Source organism: Stylophora pistillata, chromosome 5, assembly GCF_964205215.1.
Source record: "Stylophora pistillata chromosome 5, jaStyPist1.2, whole genome shotgun sequence".
Taxonomy (NCBI): domain Eukaryota; kingdom Metazoa; phylum Cnidaria; class Anthozoa; order Scleractinia; family Pocilloporidae; genus Stylophora; species Stylophora pistillata.
In genome coordinates, this window is record NC_142523.1 from 34,719,335 (window position 1) to 34,735,417 (window position 16,083).

The window sequence follows — 16,083 nt, forward strand, 5'->3', positions numbered from 1 at the left end:
GCCTCAAAGTTGCAATTTCATACTTACGATTAAACCTTTAGGAAAACCGCTTTCTGAAACAGGTGGAGGTAGCTGCAGTTTAGATCCAAGCATTTGTAATATTTTCCCAATTGTTATAGGAGATAATTCACCGTAAATGTACTGGCCTGCTGGGTTTGCGCTAATTCCTACTAGGGCTTCCCCAGAGAAACAACGCCCCTCTAGTTTGAAATCGTCCTTCCCTTGGCAGTCGTGTCCAATCTCTAAGCGGCCGTTGAAGGTAAATTCAGTCGGAATGCCGCCGGCTAGTGTAACTGTAAAGCTAAAAGAAGGGGAAAGCGTTGTGGAGTAATTGATGCTTGAAATAGAAGGGAAATAGACCACTTTCATAAATGGCTGCAGGATTAATATTCTTTTGTTTGAATTTAAACTAGCCCTACTGGCCTCGTTCTCCAGTGCAAAATTCAAAACAATACATTATCTCAGGCGGGGCCAGAAGGGCTAATTTGAATTTAAACAAAAGTAATATTTGTACGGCAGCCATTTATAAAAGTGATCTATAACTTATCGTGTTATATGAGTTAGACTAACAGCACTTTTTATTAATCTGTCAGGAGTCATATACATGTGCTTCAGGGTGTAATTTGAATCTTGTGAAAAACAAGTTAGAGAAAAAATCGAATTAAAAAAAGATATTTCTATTATGTCACAATCCTGGATAAAGAAAATATTCTGAGCTCCAATGAAGAAACGTATCTCAGATCCACAAATTCCACGCTCCGAGTCTCCATCGCTTAACTTGTTCCAAACATTTAGTTAGTTAACCGGAGCGAAATAGTAAACGGTGAATAACTTTGTAAGAGCAAGAACGAGGAAGGTTTGGGTCTAGTCGCTTGCACGACCTGACCCAGATCTTCCTCATTTTTTTGTACACCTGCACTACTCTCGCACCGTTTGCTACTGCGCTTCACATAAGTAACTGAACCCTGGAACAGGTTAACTACCACCAATTCATTGTGACTCTACGATGAGCTACGCCTTAACTAGGTTCATAAGTAAAGCGCATCTAGCAAACGGCTTAAGTCCGTAATGTCGAAAGCCTCGTGTCGGTTAATAAGACAAAAAGGATGGTGAGTCTCAAGCTCTATAGCGAGAAAAAGAAAATTGTTTTTCCTTAACACCACGAGTATAATACCGCAGTTCATACATATGTTTCATATGTTTGTTGTTGTTTAAACGTATATATGCCCGATCCTTCGCAGTAAAGCACTATTTGAGCAATAGTGAAAATCAGACCTTGCTCAAATAGTGCTTTACTGCGAAGGATTGTGCATATATACGTTTCATAACCGTAGTCCATACATATTTTTCATATGTTTGTTGTTGTTTGATTTATCATCTACGGGTTTATGTCGAATTAATTTGATGGCCTGCTCCCAGTTGGCTTGTTAGCTCAATTGGTAGAGCGCTGCACTAGTATCGCAGAGGTCAGTGGTTCGAATCCCGTACAGGCCTGAAATTTTTTTCAGGTCTGATTTTCACTATTGCTCAAATAGTGCTTTACTGCGAAGGATCGTGCATATATACATATATTTTTATGTATAATACTTGTCATCTCCTTCCTCTTTGTTGTTCTTGTCATTGCGGAACGAAGTTACGTGTTTTGCGATTCTGCAATTTACTTGGAAAGAATCGATTTATTGGAAGAGGGACAAATTGAGAAGGTATTATTGCTTTTTTTTTTTTTGTTCTGGTATCGTGCGGATCACCAAACATGCTTCATCGTTGTATAGTTCAGTTGTTATATTGTTGATGGCGCGCTGTGTATGATTAATTCTAGCGGATGATCATCATCCATTTTATTTCGATTCTGAGTTGTTCTTTTTCCATTGGTGTGCCCCTCTTTCCGTTTAACTGTTCGAAATGCGAAATTTTCAAGAGTTTATAAAGGAAACATATTTTGGTAACCATCGGTTAAAACAGTCTAAGGACGCTGAACTAATTATTTTATTTCTCACCACTTGATCGGCTTGTATGAAAAATAATGGAGTCATGAGTTTAATTTGTGATAAAAGTGATTTTTCGAAGAGTCAATCGAATCTTAAGCAGGAAATAATAGAAAACACCCACTCTCTATCAAACTGTCGCAGGCTTAATATGAAGCTTGTAATGAAATAAATTTCATTTGATCTGAGACGAAACGACTCGTGGAGGTAAAAATTTTCAATTTTTTGAGTACTTTTCGTTTTAACGTCCCAGATAACCTCCCATTGCCACCAAGTCGAATTATCTGGGATTAAAGTAAGAGTGTAGAGAATGCACATGGTCGGTTTCAGCACACACTATCTTTATTTTTAATTACCAATAATGCATCTCTACTTATAAGATACTTTTTTTTGTACGCTAACACAGCAGAAGCATCTTATGCATCAGGAGTACCGTAATAACAACAGCCATGAAGTCGATATTTGAACGAACTAATGACAAAAAAAAAAACAACAACAACAACAACAAAAGCAACTCCGGCAGCGGCAATATGTCCAAATGATAAATATTGTCCATACAGCAAAGTAAAATGGACGTACAAAGAAGAAGATAGTACATTATTCACACTAACATATAAAGAAAGGAAATAATGGAGGTTACAAACGTGCTTATTTTTACGATGTCGATTTTTGAGCTGTGGAAGCATCACTGTCATACAATGAAAGGGGAAACCGAGTCGTGATATCCAAAACAATTTTTGGAGAAACACAGCTGGCCCATTTGTTTATGATTTTCTTCCACGAAAGCAGTTCCTCACGCACAAAAAATTCGTTTTTTAGCGCTAGTCTTCCTTTTACACTTAATTCATCAGGAACCAATTAATGAATTGACGATAGATGAGCTTTTAAAATTTGAAGAGAAACAGGTGAATATATTATTTTAGTCTTGTCCAACTTTTGGTTTATCAGGAACTTGTCGCTCTAACCTTTATTTTCCTCATCCAACATCTGCTGAGTCGTATTCTTTTCAAGATATAAAATGTTCCTTCGTATGATGGTTTATTTTTAATCCAGTATAATTTACTTTCTGACTTTTTGTGGCAATTACGTTTAATTTCATTGCCTTCCAATTGGTGGCTCAGCTCATCGTGGGATGGTGTATGCATTTGTACGCAATTTCTTTTCAAGTGATGATATCTTTTTCTTCTCTCTGCCAAAAATAAGGAAATAAGGTTGAGTAAAATAAAAGAATATTTAAATACATTAGATGAATATACATTAAACATAATGAAAATGTTGCTTTCGAAAACAAAGACCTGAATGGAAAAGAATAATTTCTACATAGGGTTTGCGGAGCAGTTTATGATCAACAATATTTTCTGATACAATAGCATGTGATTTATCAAGTTATGGCTTATTTGTGATGCGTAATCGAGTGAGATCATAGCCGGTATATTTTTGGTGGACCAACGTTAGCTGCATTGCTTTTTTGTTTACTTGACAACTATAGTCATATCCAGACGACTCGAACTTTCGCAAAATTGAATTTGTAATTGTTTTCTTAATCTACACTATTCAGAGTCGTGAATGGAGCTAACACCTCTGTTCCAAGGATTTCAACCTTTCTCACGGGCTCATTAAAAAGTAAATGGAAAATGGTTCTCAGAGAAAAACCTTTATGTAAAACATGTTAATCCAAATTACAAGACGACCTTGGCTTTGAAGTGTTAAGTTTCTTCTTCAAGGGAAGTGTATCAGTTGTTTGAATTAAAGCAAAAACTGAAATGTAACTATTCCTGCTTTGTTCTCCGCCACCTCATTATTAGCGTAGTTTTGATCGCTTTCCTTGGAATGATTTGTAGTTTTAGAGACGAGACTTGTAACCCTACATGACAAGGCTACGATTTTTTTTTACAATAATTTGCTCACGGCTAAAAAAGAAATAAATTCTTCCTTGTATCACTTATATTTGTAATTTGCAGTATGCTATTCTGAAGATTGTCATCATATCTATCCACTGAATTCAAAATGTCATATAAAACGCACTCTTTGAAAAGGAAAAAAATGAAATGGAAAATATGGTAGGATGGTGGCCTATTTCCAAGAAAATAAATATCTTTTCTGGTGAACGATGAACTACCTTTAAAATACTTTCTCACCGCGTAGAAAAAAAATTATCATTTTAACTCCTAATGCGTTTCTCATTGGCCGTCAAACGGAAGCCCGAACATGATAGGAAAACTAGAGAGGTCAATTCAAGTTTTTAGCATCTAAGACTAACAAACATAAATAAGATGGACTACAATGGGAACTACTGGTTCTATTAGTAATTGCGTTATCCAATAAAGTCATTATCTCGTCTAACGTCTAACCACACTGAAGTTTACCGCCGTCTTCAGGTAAGACCCTTGCAGACGACACAACTCAGACAACGATTTACACTTTTAACGACTTTCGCTCCTGTTTTGAGTCGCGCTTTAATTCAGTTCTTTCGATCTGAATGTCTGGACTAGGGAACCTTAAAATTTGAATTTCTGCCGGGTTTTCTCACGTCTGACAGACATTCTTAAACCTTGTCCTATATCTGGTTCTCGGTAAATGAACCTTTTTCATATTTCTTTAACGCACCAGGAGCTCATTGAATTCACCAGGTTCTATTTGTTTCCAGGTGAATATACGTTCGGTGAATCATCAACGAACGCATCAGATGCTGCATACATATCCTTAACATTTGATAATAATAATAATAATAATAATAATAATAATAATAATAATAATAAAAAACTGGAGAGAACTATATATCGTGACTTATGCCTCTTGCTAAATTTCAAAACCTTGCTCGGTGAATAGTATTCAGATCGACGTTTTCAAGCAAACCGTGTCACGATGTATTCAATCCTATGTTAATCTGAGATTTTAAGGCTTACTTTTAAACTAAGCAGTATCTTTTGGTTTAATAGTCAAGGCTAAAATCCTTGGATAAGACTGTTGTCATCGATGATAAATGAATTTTTTAAATCGGCAGCGGTTGTCTTTAGTTTCTCAATTAGGAGTCAAGGCCAGTTGAGGCAACTGCAATCACCCACATAATTTTGATTCTTGAGATTCACCTTTGGTGATCTCCTTTCCTGGAAGTTTGAATAAAAGCCACAGAAGGAACAAAACTATTTATGCCTAGAAAGTTCAAACACCGGTTAAGGAAACGCGAGGTTCGAGACTCGATAAAAAATCATCACTACAATAATTAAATTCAGGAAAGGCCTATAGTTGTAATTAATCGGCACTTGGTAACATAGCAGCCATAAAAATAAAAACCAAAGCGTTTTCTTGGCGATATTATAAATACGAAAGTTGTCCTATTATTTTCCTTTGGTTGTACACTACTTTGTGAACTTTTTTGAACTTTGTGAACCATTTACTGCAGTACACTACTTTATTGTAAAGCGAATCATTTTCGTCCTCAAAACTTACTTTACAATGCGACAGTTGTTTGCATCACGACCACAACAAAACGCATTTGTTTCCTCGCGTGCACTCAAATTATTTTGCCAATTGTGTGCAAAAGTGCAAAATTTTTCGCTTGTCTTTTCAATTTCCCCTTCTTTAACTACCTGAGTGACCTGTAAATGCAGGTAAAATAAAGTAATGATACTCTCAGTTCGACCTACCGCGAAAAGTACTTATTCTTAATAATCAATTCATTCTGCAGATATCAAAATACAAATTTGTCAACGTATCAGGATGACAGGTAACTTTTGGCATCGAGAAAGGACAACGTGTGCGGTACTATTAACTCTTACTGGCACTCTATGGATTCTTCCAATCGTCCAGATGGAAACGTGCGATCCCAGTATAGAAAGTAAGTAATGAAACGTTCACGTGGGAATAGCCTGTATATGTCAATATTTCTTCTTTCACAAATATATGGCATGTACTTAAACAATGGATAACGTTGAAAATACACTCTGATTGGCTACTCACCGCTGGCCAACACGCGCGGGATTTGCCCCCGAAAATATGGTAATCGGTGCAGGAATAACTGAGTTAAGATCATCTTTACATACCATTTTATACTTACACCAAACAATGCGTGTAGGTATCCCGAAGTTGTTATGATATTGATCCACCAGAAAGCTATCTGTTCTACGTTATCTGTTCTAAGATGCAAACAGTGAATGTGAGCTTCGAGGAACAGATTATGTCCAAAGACAATTATACAACTATGTTTACGCGCGAGTTGAAAACTATTGTGTTTATTATCCTTCAGATATTTTTGCAACGCGCGTGAAAATGACATGGTCACGAACACTTTACTGTTTGCTGCGTTGGATGAGGATTTTTCATTGCGCTCTGGTACAACTTTATCAACAAAAAATCCCTTCCCTTCTTCTGCAACAACAGCAAAAATGCTTCTTTATCTTGAATTAGATTTTAAATTAACACTTCTATCGTTTAGATGGCGTAGTGGTGGAAATTAGGGGATATTCCCCAGTTTTAGTTAGGGCATGTCCGGTCACGTGATCCGTTTAGAACAATAGTGCGCGAGCAAAAACATTTGATTGATTATAAAAATGATAGATGCAATATATGGAAAAACCTTATCTTTGAGTCGCAGAGTGCTCGACATTCCTGGAGCTATATATTTAATTGAATAGTAAAGGGGAATTTATAACATTACACTACAGAACTGTTTTGAAAGGGCCTCCTGGTCCTCTCTCATCAGGTGCAGGAAACACTGACCAACTAGGGTACTCTTCATAAGTTGATGGTTAAAGCATGCTTTATCAATTTCTTGCTTGTATGTCGACATGTAGTCGCCAATTTGTTCCTTTTGTTTATTGTGCTGGCGCCTTGTTTGCATATGATGAAGAATTTCCTCAAAAAGCGCAGATTGCGCCTCATTTGAATAGGGTCTGGCATGAGCCATTATTTTCCAGGTCACGGCAAATTCTGTTTTGGTATCCTTCAGCGATCAGATGTGTTTGCTCAAATCGGTTGCGTTCTTTTAATTCTCGTTTCTAAATGAATTCGTATGCAATGATTACAGAATCCAATCATATTGCTCACGGGCGCTGCCGGCTGTATATTAATTAGATATATGTATTCAGTATTGAGAAGATATAACAGTTAATAAACTCTTGAAAAAAAAAAATATATATATATATATATATATATATACCTTAATTTAACAGTGTTCCGATTGAAAATTTTATGTAGTGGATTAGATTTGGGGAAGTGCTGGTCGATGAGAGAAAGAAAACATTTTCCAACATTTGTTTCAACGTTTCTGCTATACGGCGGGTTGTACCATAGAATGTTCCTTCGTCTGTTCCTCCGCGGGCTTGATGTCCGGCTGATTGACACGTTATACGTTAGTTTATAACGGTAGCCGCTTTTATTAAGGGCTTCTTGGTACACGTTTTTGGTACAAATTTTCATTCGGAACACTGTCAAATTAAGCTGCAGCTGCATGAATAACGTTAAATCAATTATCTCCAGCCACAACAAAGTCGAAATAAGAAAATCTACAGTCGCTGAAGGAGATAACAAAAACTGTAACTGCCGTAAACCGGACACGTGCCCTATGGATGGTAATTGCAGCGTGAGAACATAATTTACCAAGCTGAAGTAACCACACAGACAACAAGGGAAACGTATATCGGACTTTGTGATACTCCATTCAAATTAAGATATCGAAACCACATTTACTCATTCCGTAATGAACGTTATAGAAATGCAACTGAGCTTAGTAAGCATATTTGGAACCTGAAAGACCGAAACATTGAGTACAACATTAAATGGCGCAAAGTAAAACGGGAAAGATCTTACTCAAACGTCACCAAGAATTGTAATCTGTGTTTGTGGGAGAAGTATTTTACTTTGTGTAAGCCTGAAATGTCAACCTTAAACAACCGAAATGGATTAGCATCGTCCTGTAGACACTCTGGGAAATTTCTGCTAAAAATGTCATCACATTATTAGCGCGCCACACGTTTTTTCAAAACTTTGAATGTAACCTTTTCTTTGCAAATGACTTTGAATGTAACCGCTTTTCAGGCAGTTGCCTGATGATTTTTCTGACGGAGCATGAAACTCTGAGTAGCAATTAAATGTCTTGGACCAAATAACCAAAGTCGTGGCTGATAATATCGGAAAGGTAAGGTCGAAATAATAAGGTCCTGATAAGGTCGAAACCAAAGAAAAGTTTGGTTGGCCTTCGATTTACTATTATCGCTTTCCAAAACTTTAACTTGAGGAACTCACACGACGGAAATTTTGCAGCTATTTTGAAACTGCACACGACATTTTATTGAGCACGGCAGTGCGTACATAAGGATTTTGTTCATGTTGACACAATAGGAATTAGATAGGACCAGCGCGCGTGCTATGTTATAAATATAATTATTAAAAACTAGATCATTGGATAATGCAATTCAAGACTTTTTATTGGCTTAGCCATTATGGTATATCAGCCAATATACCATAATCTACAAATATGGCCATCGTACGTGTCAGCTTAATATTAAAAGGGAGCTAAAAATTTAATAAAATTTTATACTTAATTTAACGTTTTTAATAAAACAATTATTCCACTCGCTCTTGTTGGATATGAGATGATTATAGCCAACGAGGCGCTACGCGCCTCGTTGGCTATCTATCATCTCATATCCAGCGCGCGCTCGTGGAATAATTGTTAATTATACTTCAAGATTTAGGTCAGCGGAAAATTAATATTTTCAAGTTGTTTAGTGCTTAAACACGAAACTCCAAATAATACTTGAATATTATTTTCTTTTACCGCTAGTATCCTATTCCCACTAGAGATATTTATTCCATAATACTTTTTCCCTTTTTTGTCACTACGGTAAGATTAACAGACGCTCCGTAGCACCAACGTGTTGATATAGGGGCAAATGTAACTTTCAACTGCACCGCAGAAGGTAGTCCTTTTAAACCAACCATCTTATGGTTCACGAGCCGCGATTTAATTTCTATACAATCCAGTTCAAGTTTGAAGGTCATTGAAAAATCGCTGGACGGAAACAGCATGCAAAGTCAGCTCTTAATTACGAGAGTGAATAACTAGATTTTTGGCCAATATGGATGTGTGGCAGAAAACAGCAATGTTGATTATAAAGCTCTATCTTCGTGGGCGTGGGCTCTTTTAACCAAGACAGATTCAGGTGAGTTTTGCATATGCCCAAGGGTTTATTTCCCTCGTCATGTTCAAGTTGAAAACCGTTGAAGTCTTTCACTTGACTGTCAACGCATTCCCTTTATGTTAAGAAGACGTTACCGCACCTGTGCGCACGCGACTTACACGCGCATGCTTTCCAAATTTTAAGTTAAAATGTTGTTAGCAAATCACGAAGACCTTTCATTTTTGACGCGTGTAAGATTCTTAGAGAGGAGTTGAAAGTTTTGAGTTTTCTAGTGGCAATTTGTTTGGCGGTGGTTGGTGTTTACCGTGAGTTACCAGGCTGTGTTACCAATAAACGCGTTTGTTTAATTTCCGTTTCGTTTCCGAACGTATTTGGCGACCACGATGAGAGCAAGGGTGTGAGCTATTATATTTTTTGAGGTTTCGGTTGCGAGTTGAGGTTTGGAGTTGAGTGCTATGGCTACCGAATCCGAGAATGGCGAAGCTATTAAAGTTTACTGAGAAAAAACCTCAAAACTCGACCAACTGGAGTCGACAGACAGAAGCAAAAGGACGTTCTGTTGATAGAGACCAAGAAAAGAAAAGGCAAGGCAAAGACAAAATTGACAAAAGTCAGACATAGTTGGAAAAACTATGCTTAAAAGATTCAGAGATAACGGACATGGAAATTGTGATTGAACAGCTGTGGGCAGCCCTAGAGGACGCACATGAGATGTTAGAGGAACTGATCGCGTTCTATGTGGAAGTCGAAGAGGAAGCTGCAGAAAAAGAAGCATTTGAAGAGTCTGAAACGATCGAAAGAGATGTACAAAGAATGATCGAAGAGAGTCAAAATGTAATCAAAGTCGGCGCGTCCAAAATTCACGGCAGCCACGAAGACCGAAACCGATATTTAAAGCCGTTAACAGTTCCGGCGTTCAGTGGTGACAAGAGAAAGTTTGAAGATTTTTGAGCCCTTTTACAAGTCTCGAAGCTTATAACAACACGGCAGAAAAAATGCTAGGTAAGAAAAAGAAAAAAGCAAACCATGGATCAATCAAGCTTCTTGGTCAACGATCGAAGAGAGAAAACACCTAAAGATCCAAATGGAAAACGCAAAGTCAAAGAGGATCCAAAATCAACTCCGGGCAAAATATAACATTAAAGACAAACAAGTTAAGAGGAACCTCAAAGGAGACAGACGGAAATGGCTCAGCGACCGAATGGATGATGCACAAAAAGCAACGGACATGGGGAACATGAAAACCTTATACGAGATAACTAAATCTATCTGCAATGAAAAGCCACGCAACTCCACCGCCATTAACGACAAAGAGGGGAAAACCATTACCGAAGACTCAGCCAGATTAACCCGCTGAAAAGAATACTTTGAAGAGATCGTGAACCGCAAAGCCCCAGCAAACTCATTGATGATTGACGCAGATATCCCAGAAATAGAAGAAATCAATACAGAGCCCATTAGCAAAGTCGAAGTTAGGCAAGGAATTAGATCACTAAAGAACGGAAAAGCAGGCGGCGTCGACAACATAGTAGCAGAGCTTCTCATAGCAGACCTGGAAATATCCAACCAAAAGCTACATGGAATAATTCAATTGATATGGGAAGGAGAACGAGCCTCCTTAGAATGGTTAAAAGGGTTAATCATCAAGCTACCCAAGAAAGGAAACCTAAGGGACTGAACTAACTGGCGAGGTATAACCTTACTCATTATTGGGAACAAAGTCCTAGGCAAAATTCTCGCGGAGCGCATGAAGCCAGGAAGAGACGCGAAACTACGTCAAGACCAAGCTGGATTTCGCCAGGGACGAAGTACCACCGAACAGATATTCATATTAGACAACATTATCGAACAGACACATGAATGGCAAGCTTCCCTGATCCTGAACTTCATCGACCTCGAGAAAGCATTTGATTCGTTACATGGGACAGCCTTTGGGATATTATGAAGCTGTATGGAATACCGAGTAAACTCATCAGAATAATCCAACTCCTTTACCAAGATTCCAAATCTGCAGTCCTTGATGGAGGTCAAGCATCCGAATGGTTCCAAGTAAAAACGGGCGTCAAGCAAGGTTTTGTAATATCAGGCTTCCAATTCCTCCTCGCCATCGACTGAATAATGCAAGAGACAACCAATCTAGCCAAGACAGGCATCAGATGGAAATTCACCAGTCAGCTAGAAGACCTAGACTACGCGAATGATATCGCTCTGGTCTCAACCAATCACGGACAGATGCAAAAGAAGACAGATAAGCTGACAGAAGCAGCTGAGAAAGTGGGACTCAACATTAGCAAATCGAAAACAGCTATGTGAGCTTATAATTTAGATATATATACTTTTTACTCAAATATTGTAACATAAGATATATATTTTTTATCTTGTGAGGAAATAAAGACTACTACTACTACTACTACTACTACTACTACTACTACACGCATACTGAAAATTAATTGCAAGAACAACAACTCGATCAAATTCCAAAGCGGTCAAGACCTCCAGGAAACAAACGACTTCACTTATCTTGGAGCATGTGTAAGTGCGGATGGGGGAGCAGATAAGGACATAGAGAGCGGACTTTGTAAGGCCAAGACAGCATTCAGGAAGTTGAGAAAAGTGTGGAGCTCCAAGCAATATAGTAAAAAGACCAAGATTAAGCTATTCAACACCCTCGTGAAACCGTTCCTTTTTTAGGGAAGTGAAACATGGAAGACAAATGCTAAAGATTATGAGAAACTTGATTCCTTTCAGTACCAGTGCCTGAAGAGAATTCAAGGTATATTTTGGCCGTACATCATTTCAAAGGATGAATTACCAAAAGAAACCGGATCCGCGCCGATGAGCATAGAAGTCAGCGAAGAGAGGTGGAAGTTTCTTGGACATGTCTTGGAGATGCTGCAAGACCACCACTGCGTAATAGCCCTCACATAGTCACCAGACGGTAAGAGGAGGTGGGCAGGCCCAAAACAACCTGGAGGCGATGTTTTCATCTTGAAAATGAACATTTTATCTATGAACAGGAACAATATTAAAAACTATCTAACTGCAATCAGATATTAGCTCTTCTAATAGAAACTTAATAAGACACCACACACGAAAAACCAGCTAAATTTCCTAAGCCACACACCTACGCGTTGCGGGCCTATTCTTTCTCTCGCTGCGGCGAAATGATCGGTAGCCGGTGAGGGTTTTCAAATCACTAAATGACGGGCAGTCTGATATTTTGCTCAGAGTTAAAGAATCAAAGAAACCCATCTAGTTGAAACGATCACATGTCGCTTAGGAACTGCTTGTAGACTATTTGTAGAGTATTACTAGTTGTTAAAAGGAAATGTACAAAAATATCGATGAAATCGCGGCCACGGTCAAAAATGAAATCTACCTCCATTTTCAATTTTTAGGTAACTATTAACAAGTTTTCAATGGTTTCGAGTCTTAATTTTCAAAGTAACTTGGAATTTCGGAAATATTTGAGAAAATCGAAATCGCGCTCTACATGGCCAAAAATAGCTGTTTAAATTAGCCAAAATAAGCATTCGCAAGAATATCCTCGCGTCGTTGGTGGAATACATAGCATCGAAAATTAATAATCCATGTCAAAAGTAGAAGTATTAGGCACTTTATCGATGCCTGTTTTTTGGTTGTAGGTTATACTGTACTTCTCCCGACGAAAAACACAATCTTTAGTGGTGATTTGACAATAGCCTGAGTAAACACAGATTTATCGTCTACAGTCGAACCTCAATTATCGGACCTCGATTATCCGGACCTCGATTATCCGGACCTCGATTATCCGGACCTCGATTATCCGGACTATTCGATTATCCGGACTTTTCTCTCTGGTTCCAATTTTCTCATGAATATTAATTAGTTGTGATCGTGAAAACTCAAAGTCGCAAAAAGCCCGATAATCCTTTCAAAAGACTGTTGAAACAGCGTATTATCCTGTGCGCTTTTCAATATCGAGTCAAATTCACAGCCCGAATTCAGAGAGGATAATATTGCTGAGTCCATGGCCGAAATGTTGGAACATGTAGAGCAACTTGACAATTAGGAAATGCCTAATGCTCGCGATGTGAAAGACTAGCTTAATCAGCTGGAAAACGAGTTCCCGAATTCACTGCAAATGTCTGATGAAGAGATTTTAGCCACCGTTGTCGGAGATTTGACGGAAAGCGAAAGTGTATGTAGCGATGAGGAAGATGAGGGCGAAGACGAGAAACTAGTATCGACTAAAGAGGCAGCACAATGTTTCGAAAAATACTCGACGTAGAACAATATCCCAGTTGATTCTAGGAAGTAAGAGTCCCTTAGCTCCTTTAAGCGCAAGCTTAAGGAGTTTTACTATAACAGACTCTTAAATGTCTTTGATGGCGAAAATTATCGCACTTTTAAAATAATGTGTCCTAAATGTCGTCCGATAAATACCCACTCGGTTTGTAGCTGTTAGTTTCTAGTTATTGTCTTCTTCTTGTGTAAGTGTATCAGATTTAGGGGATAGAGGGGATAGGACGCTTAGTTTCTGAGGGTTGGGTTGGTATTTAAACCTAATAGGGGACTCATGTCCTATTCTTTATATACTAGTACTTTGTACAGATCCTTAAATAAATAAATAAGTGATATATAAAAAGATATTGACCCTGTGCAATTAATGCAGCTAAGACGAATGATGGATTTCGGAATGCGATCAAGCTAAAAGTCTGAAGCAAACAAACGTGGTTGAACATTTTAGACCTTTGTAAATACCTGAACTGAAAGTTTTTATTCAGTGTAAATACATACAGACTGTGTACATTTCACAATTCAAATGATGTTTTCTTTGCTGTATACTTTTGTTTACATTTCTATCGCATGAATATTCATATTTTCGATTATCCGGACTGTCGATTATCCGGATTATTTACCGAGGTCTCGACGAATCCGGATAATCGAGGTTCGACTGTAGTTACAAACCGAAATTTCGATATGTGGCCATTCCCCAATCGGGTTCATCTTATGGTTATTGAGTTCCCAAGTGCTCTTCTTCCAAGAAATGTAATGATTGGTTCGGCTTTTTTCGAGAGCGCTCCATAAAACGCCATCAAAATCTAAATATTTTCGTGAGAATTTATACTAATTAGCATATTGCAGTGTGTTGATAGACTAAGCGTATTTACGGAAAAACCGAAAACTCTGCTTTTGATTAAAAATTATTTCGCTAAACTCTGCTTTACACCCGTAACGGATAGCTTACCTGATAGAAATATAGCCTAGTTACTGTCCAACTAATGTTTTAATTTTCGGAGATTAACGTAAAAGCTCAGTTTAAAAAATAAATACGTGACGGCGTGACGCTTTTTAAAGAAGATCAAGGTTGGAACACGTAACTTTGGAAAAAACTGTGAAACGAAATCTTTGTAAATCACAAAATACTGCGACTTATTATATGTGTCGTCATTACAGCTTCTACCAGGCAGCTGTTAGACGAAGTAGGTAAAAACTAAGGAACTTTTACTTTGATTGGGAAGGGGAGACGGGAGTGGGCTTGGCTATCTGACATTTTTGGAAGGGAGTTTAATATCAAGGAACGCCTTTAACACCTTAAACAGCACACGAGTTGCATTTAGTCAACAATGAAAACTGAACTGGAGGGCTCAAAGATGTGACTGGAACACATTTTTCTTTACATGACAGGTACGTCTGTGGTGTGTTGAGGAGAGGTTTATGACCACACTCCATGTAAAGAATTGAAAATATTCCTCAAGTGTTTCGTTCTGAACGCTGGGATTGAAGTCCCATTCTTAGGCGATTGCTTATCGCTTACTCTCAGTATCATCCGTATATTATTAGTCTTTAGGAGACAGACTCAGCTGTGGCACTGTAATATAAACTCCAAAAATGCTTTGTTCACTACCAAAAGAAAGAAGTATCTTAAGGGACGTAGAAAGACCAAGACCAGAGCAGAGTAGAAGAGTTTTTTTTAAGAAATGTGTCAGCTAATATCACTGGTGGCCACTTCAGAGATTAAGACTGATGGCACCTACATTTCTTCAAAAACTCTTCAATTCGGCTTAAGTATGGGGTTTTTTTACGTCCCTTAATATCACTGGTGGGGATTTCAAAGTTGAGGCAAATTCTGCCTTGACTTTTGCCGACATTTGCCAAGTCAAGGCAGAATTTGCCTCAACTTTGAAATCCCCACCAGTGATATTAAGGGACGTAAAAAAACCCCATACTTAAGCCGAATTGAAGAGTTTTTGAAGAAATGTAGGTGCCATCAGTCTTAATCTCTGAAGTGGCCACCAGTGATATTAGCTGACACATTTCTTAAAAAAAACTCTTCTACTCTGCTCTGGTATTAGTCTTTTTACGTCCCTTAAGATACATCTTTCTTTTGGTAGTGAACGTAGGACAAGGCATTTTTGGAGTTTATACTACAGTGCCACAGCTGACTCTGTCTCCTATAGACTAATAGTATATGGATGATACTGAGATTAAGCGATGAGCAATCGCCTGAAACTAAGACATTAGCCCCAGCGTTCAGAACGAAACACTTGGGAAATGCGGCTTTTATGGACTGTGGTCATAAACCCATCCTCAACACACCACAGACGTATCTGTCATTTAAAGAAAAATGTATTCTATTCAAAATTTTTGAGCCCGCCAGTTCAGTATTCCATGTTGGCTAAATGCAAATCGCGCGCTGTTTAAGGTGTTAACGGCATTTCGTCTTATTAAACTCGCTTCCAAATGTCAGATAGCCAAGCCCACTCCTGTCTCCCCTTCCCAATCAAAATAAAAATTCTTTATTTTTTACCTACTTCATCTAACAGCTTCTTGGTAGAAGTTGTAATAACGACACATATAATTAGTCGTAATATTTGCGATTTGCAAAAATTTCATTTCACAGTGTTTCCGTAGTTCCGTATTGGAGTTTTGAGCTTCTTTAAGAAGCGTCACGCCGTCACGCATTACAGTTA

The 16,083-nt window shown here is 38.1% G+C and overlaps 1 protein-coding gene across 2 annotated transcripts in view; it reads left to right on the top strand.

The window, feature by feature from the left end:
• The window catches only part of LOC148731629 (uncharacterized), a 40,395-nt gene that overhangs the window by 12,590 nt on the left and 11,722 nt on the right, over positions 1–16,083 (top strand). For both annotated transcript variants that reach the window (XM_088759350.1, XM_088759348.1), the window contains exon 5: positions 5,674–5,823. In XM_088759350.1, the coding sequence (XP_088615476.1) occupies positions 5,706–5,823 (118 nt within the window). In that variant the 5' untranslated portion in view covers positions 5,674–5,705. The remainder of the gene's footprint in view (positions 1–5,673; positions 5,824–16,083) is intronic.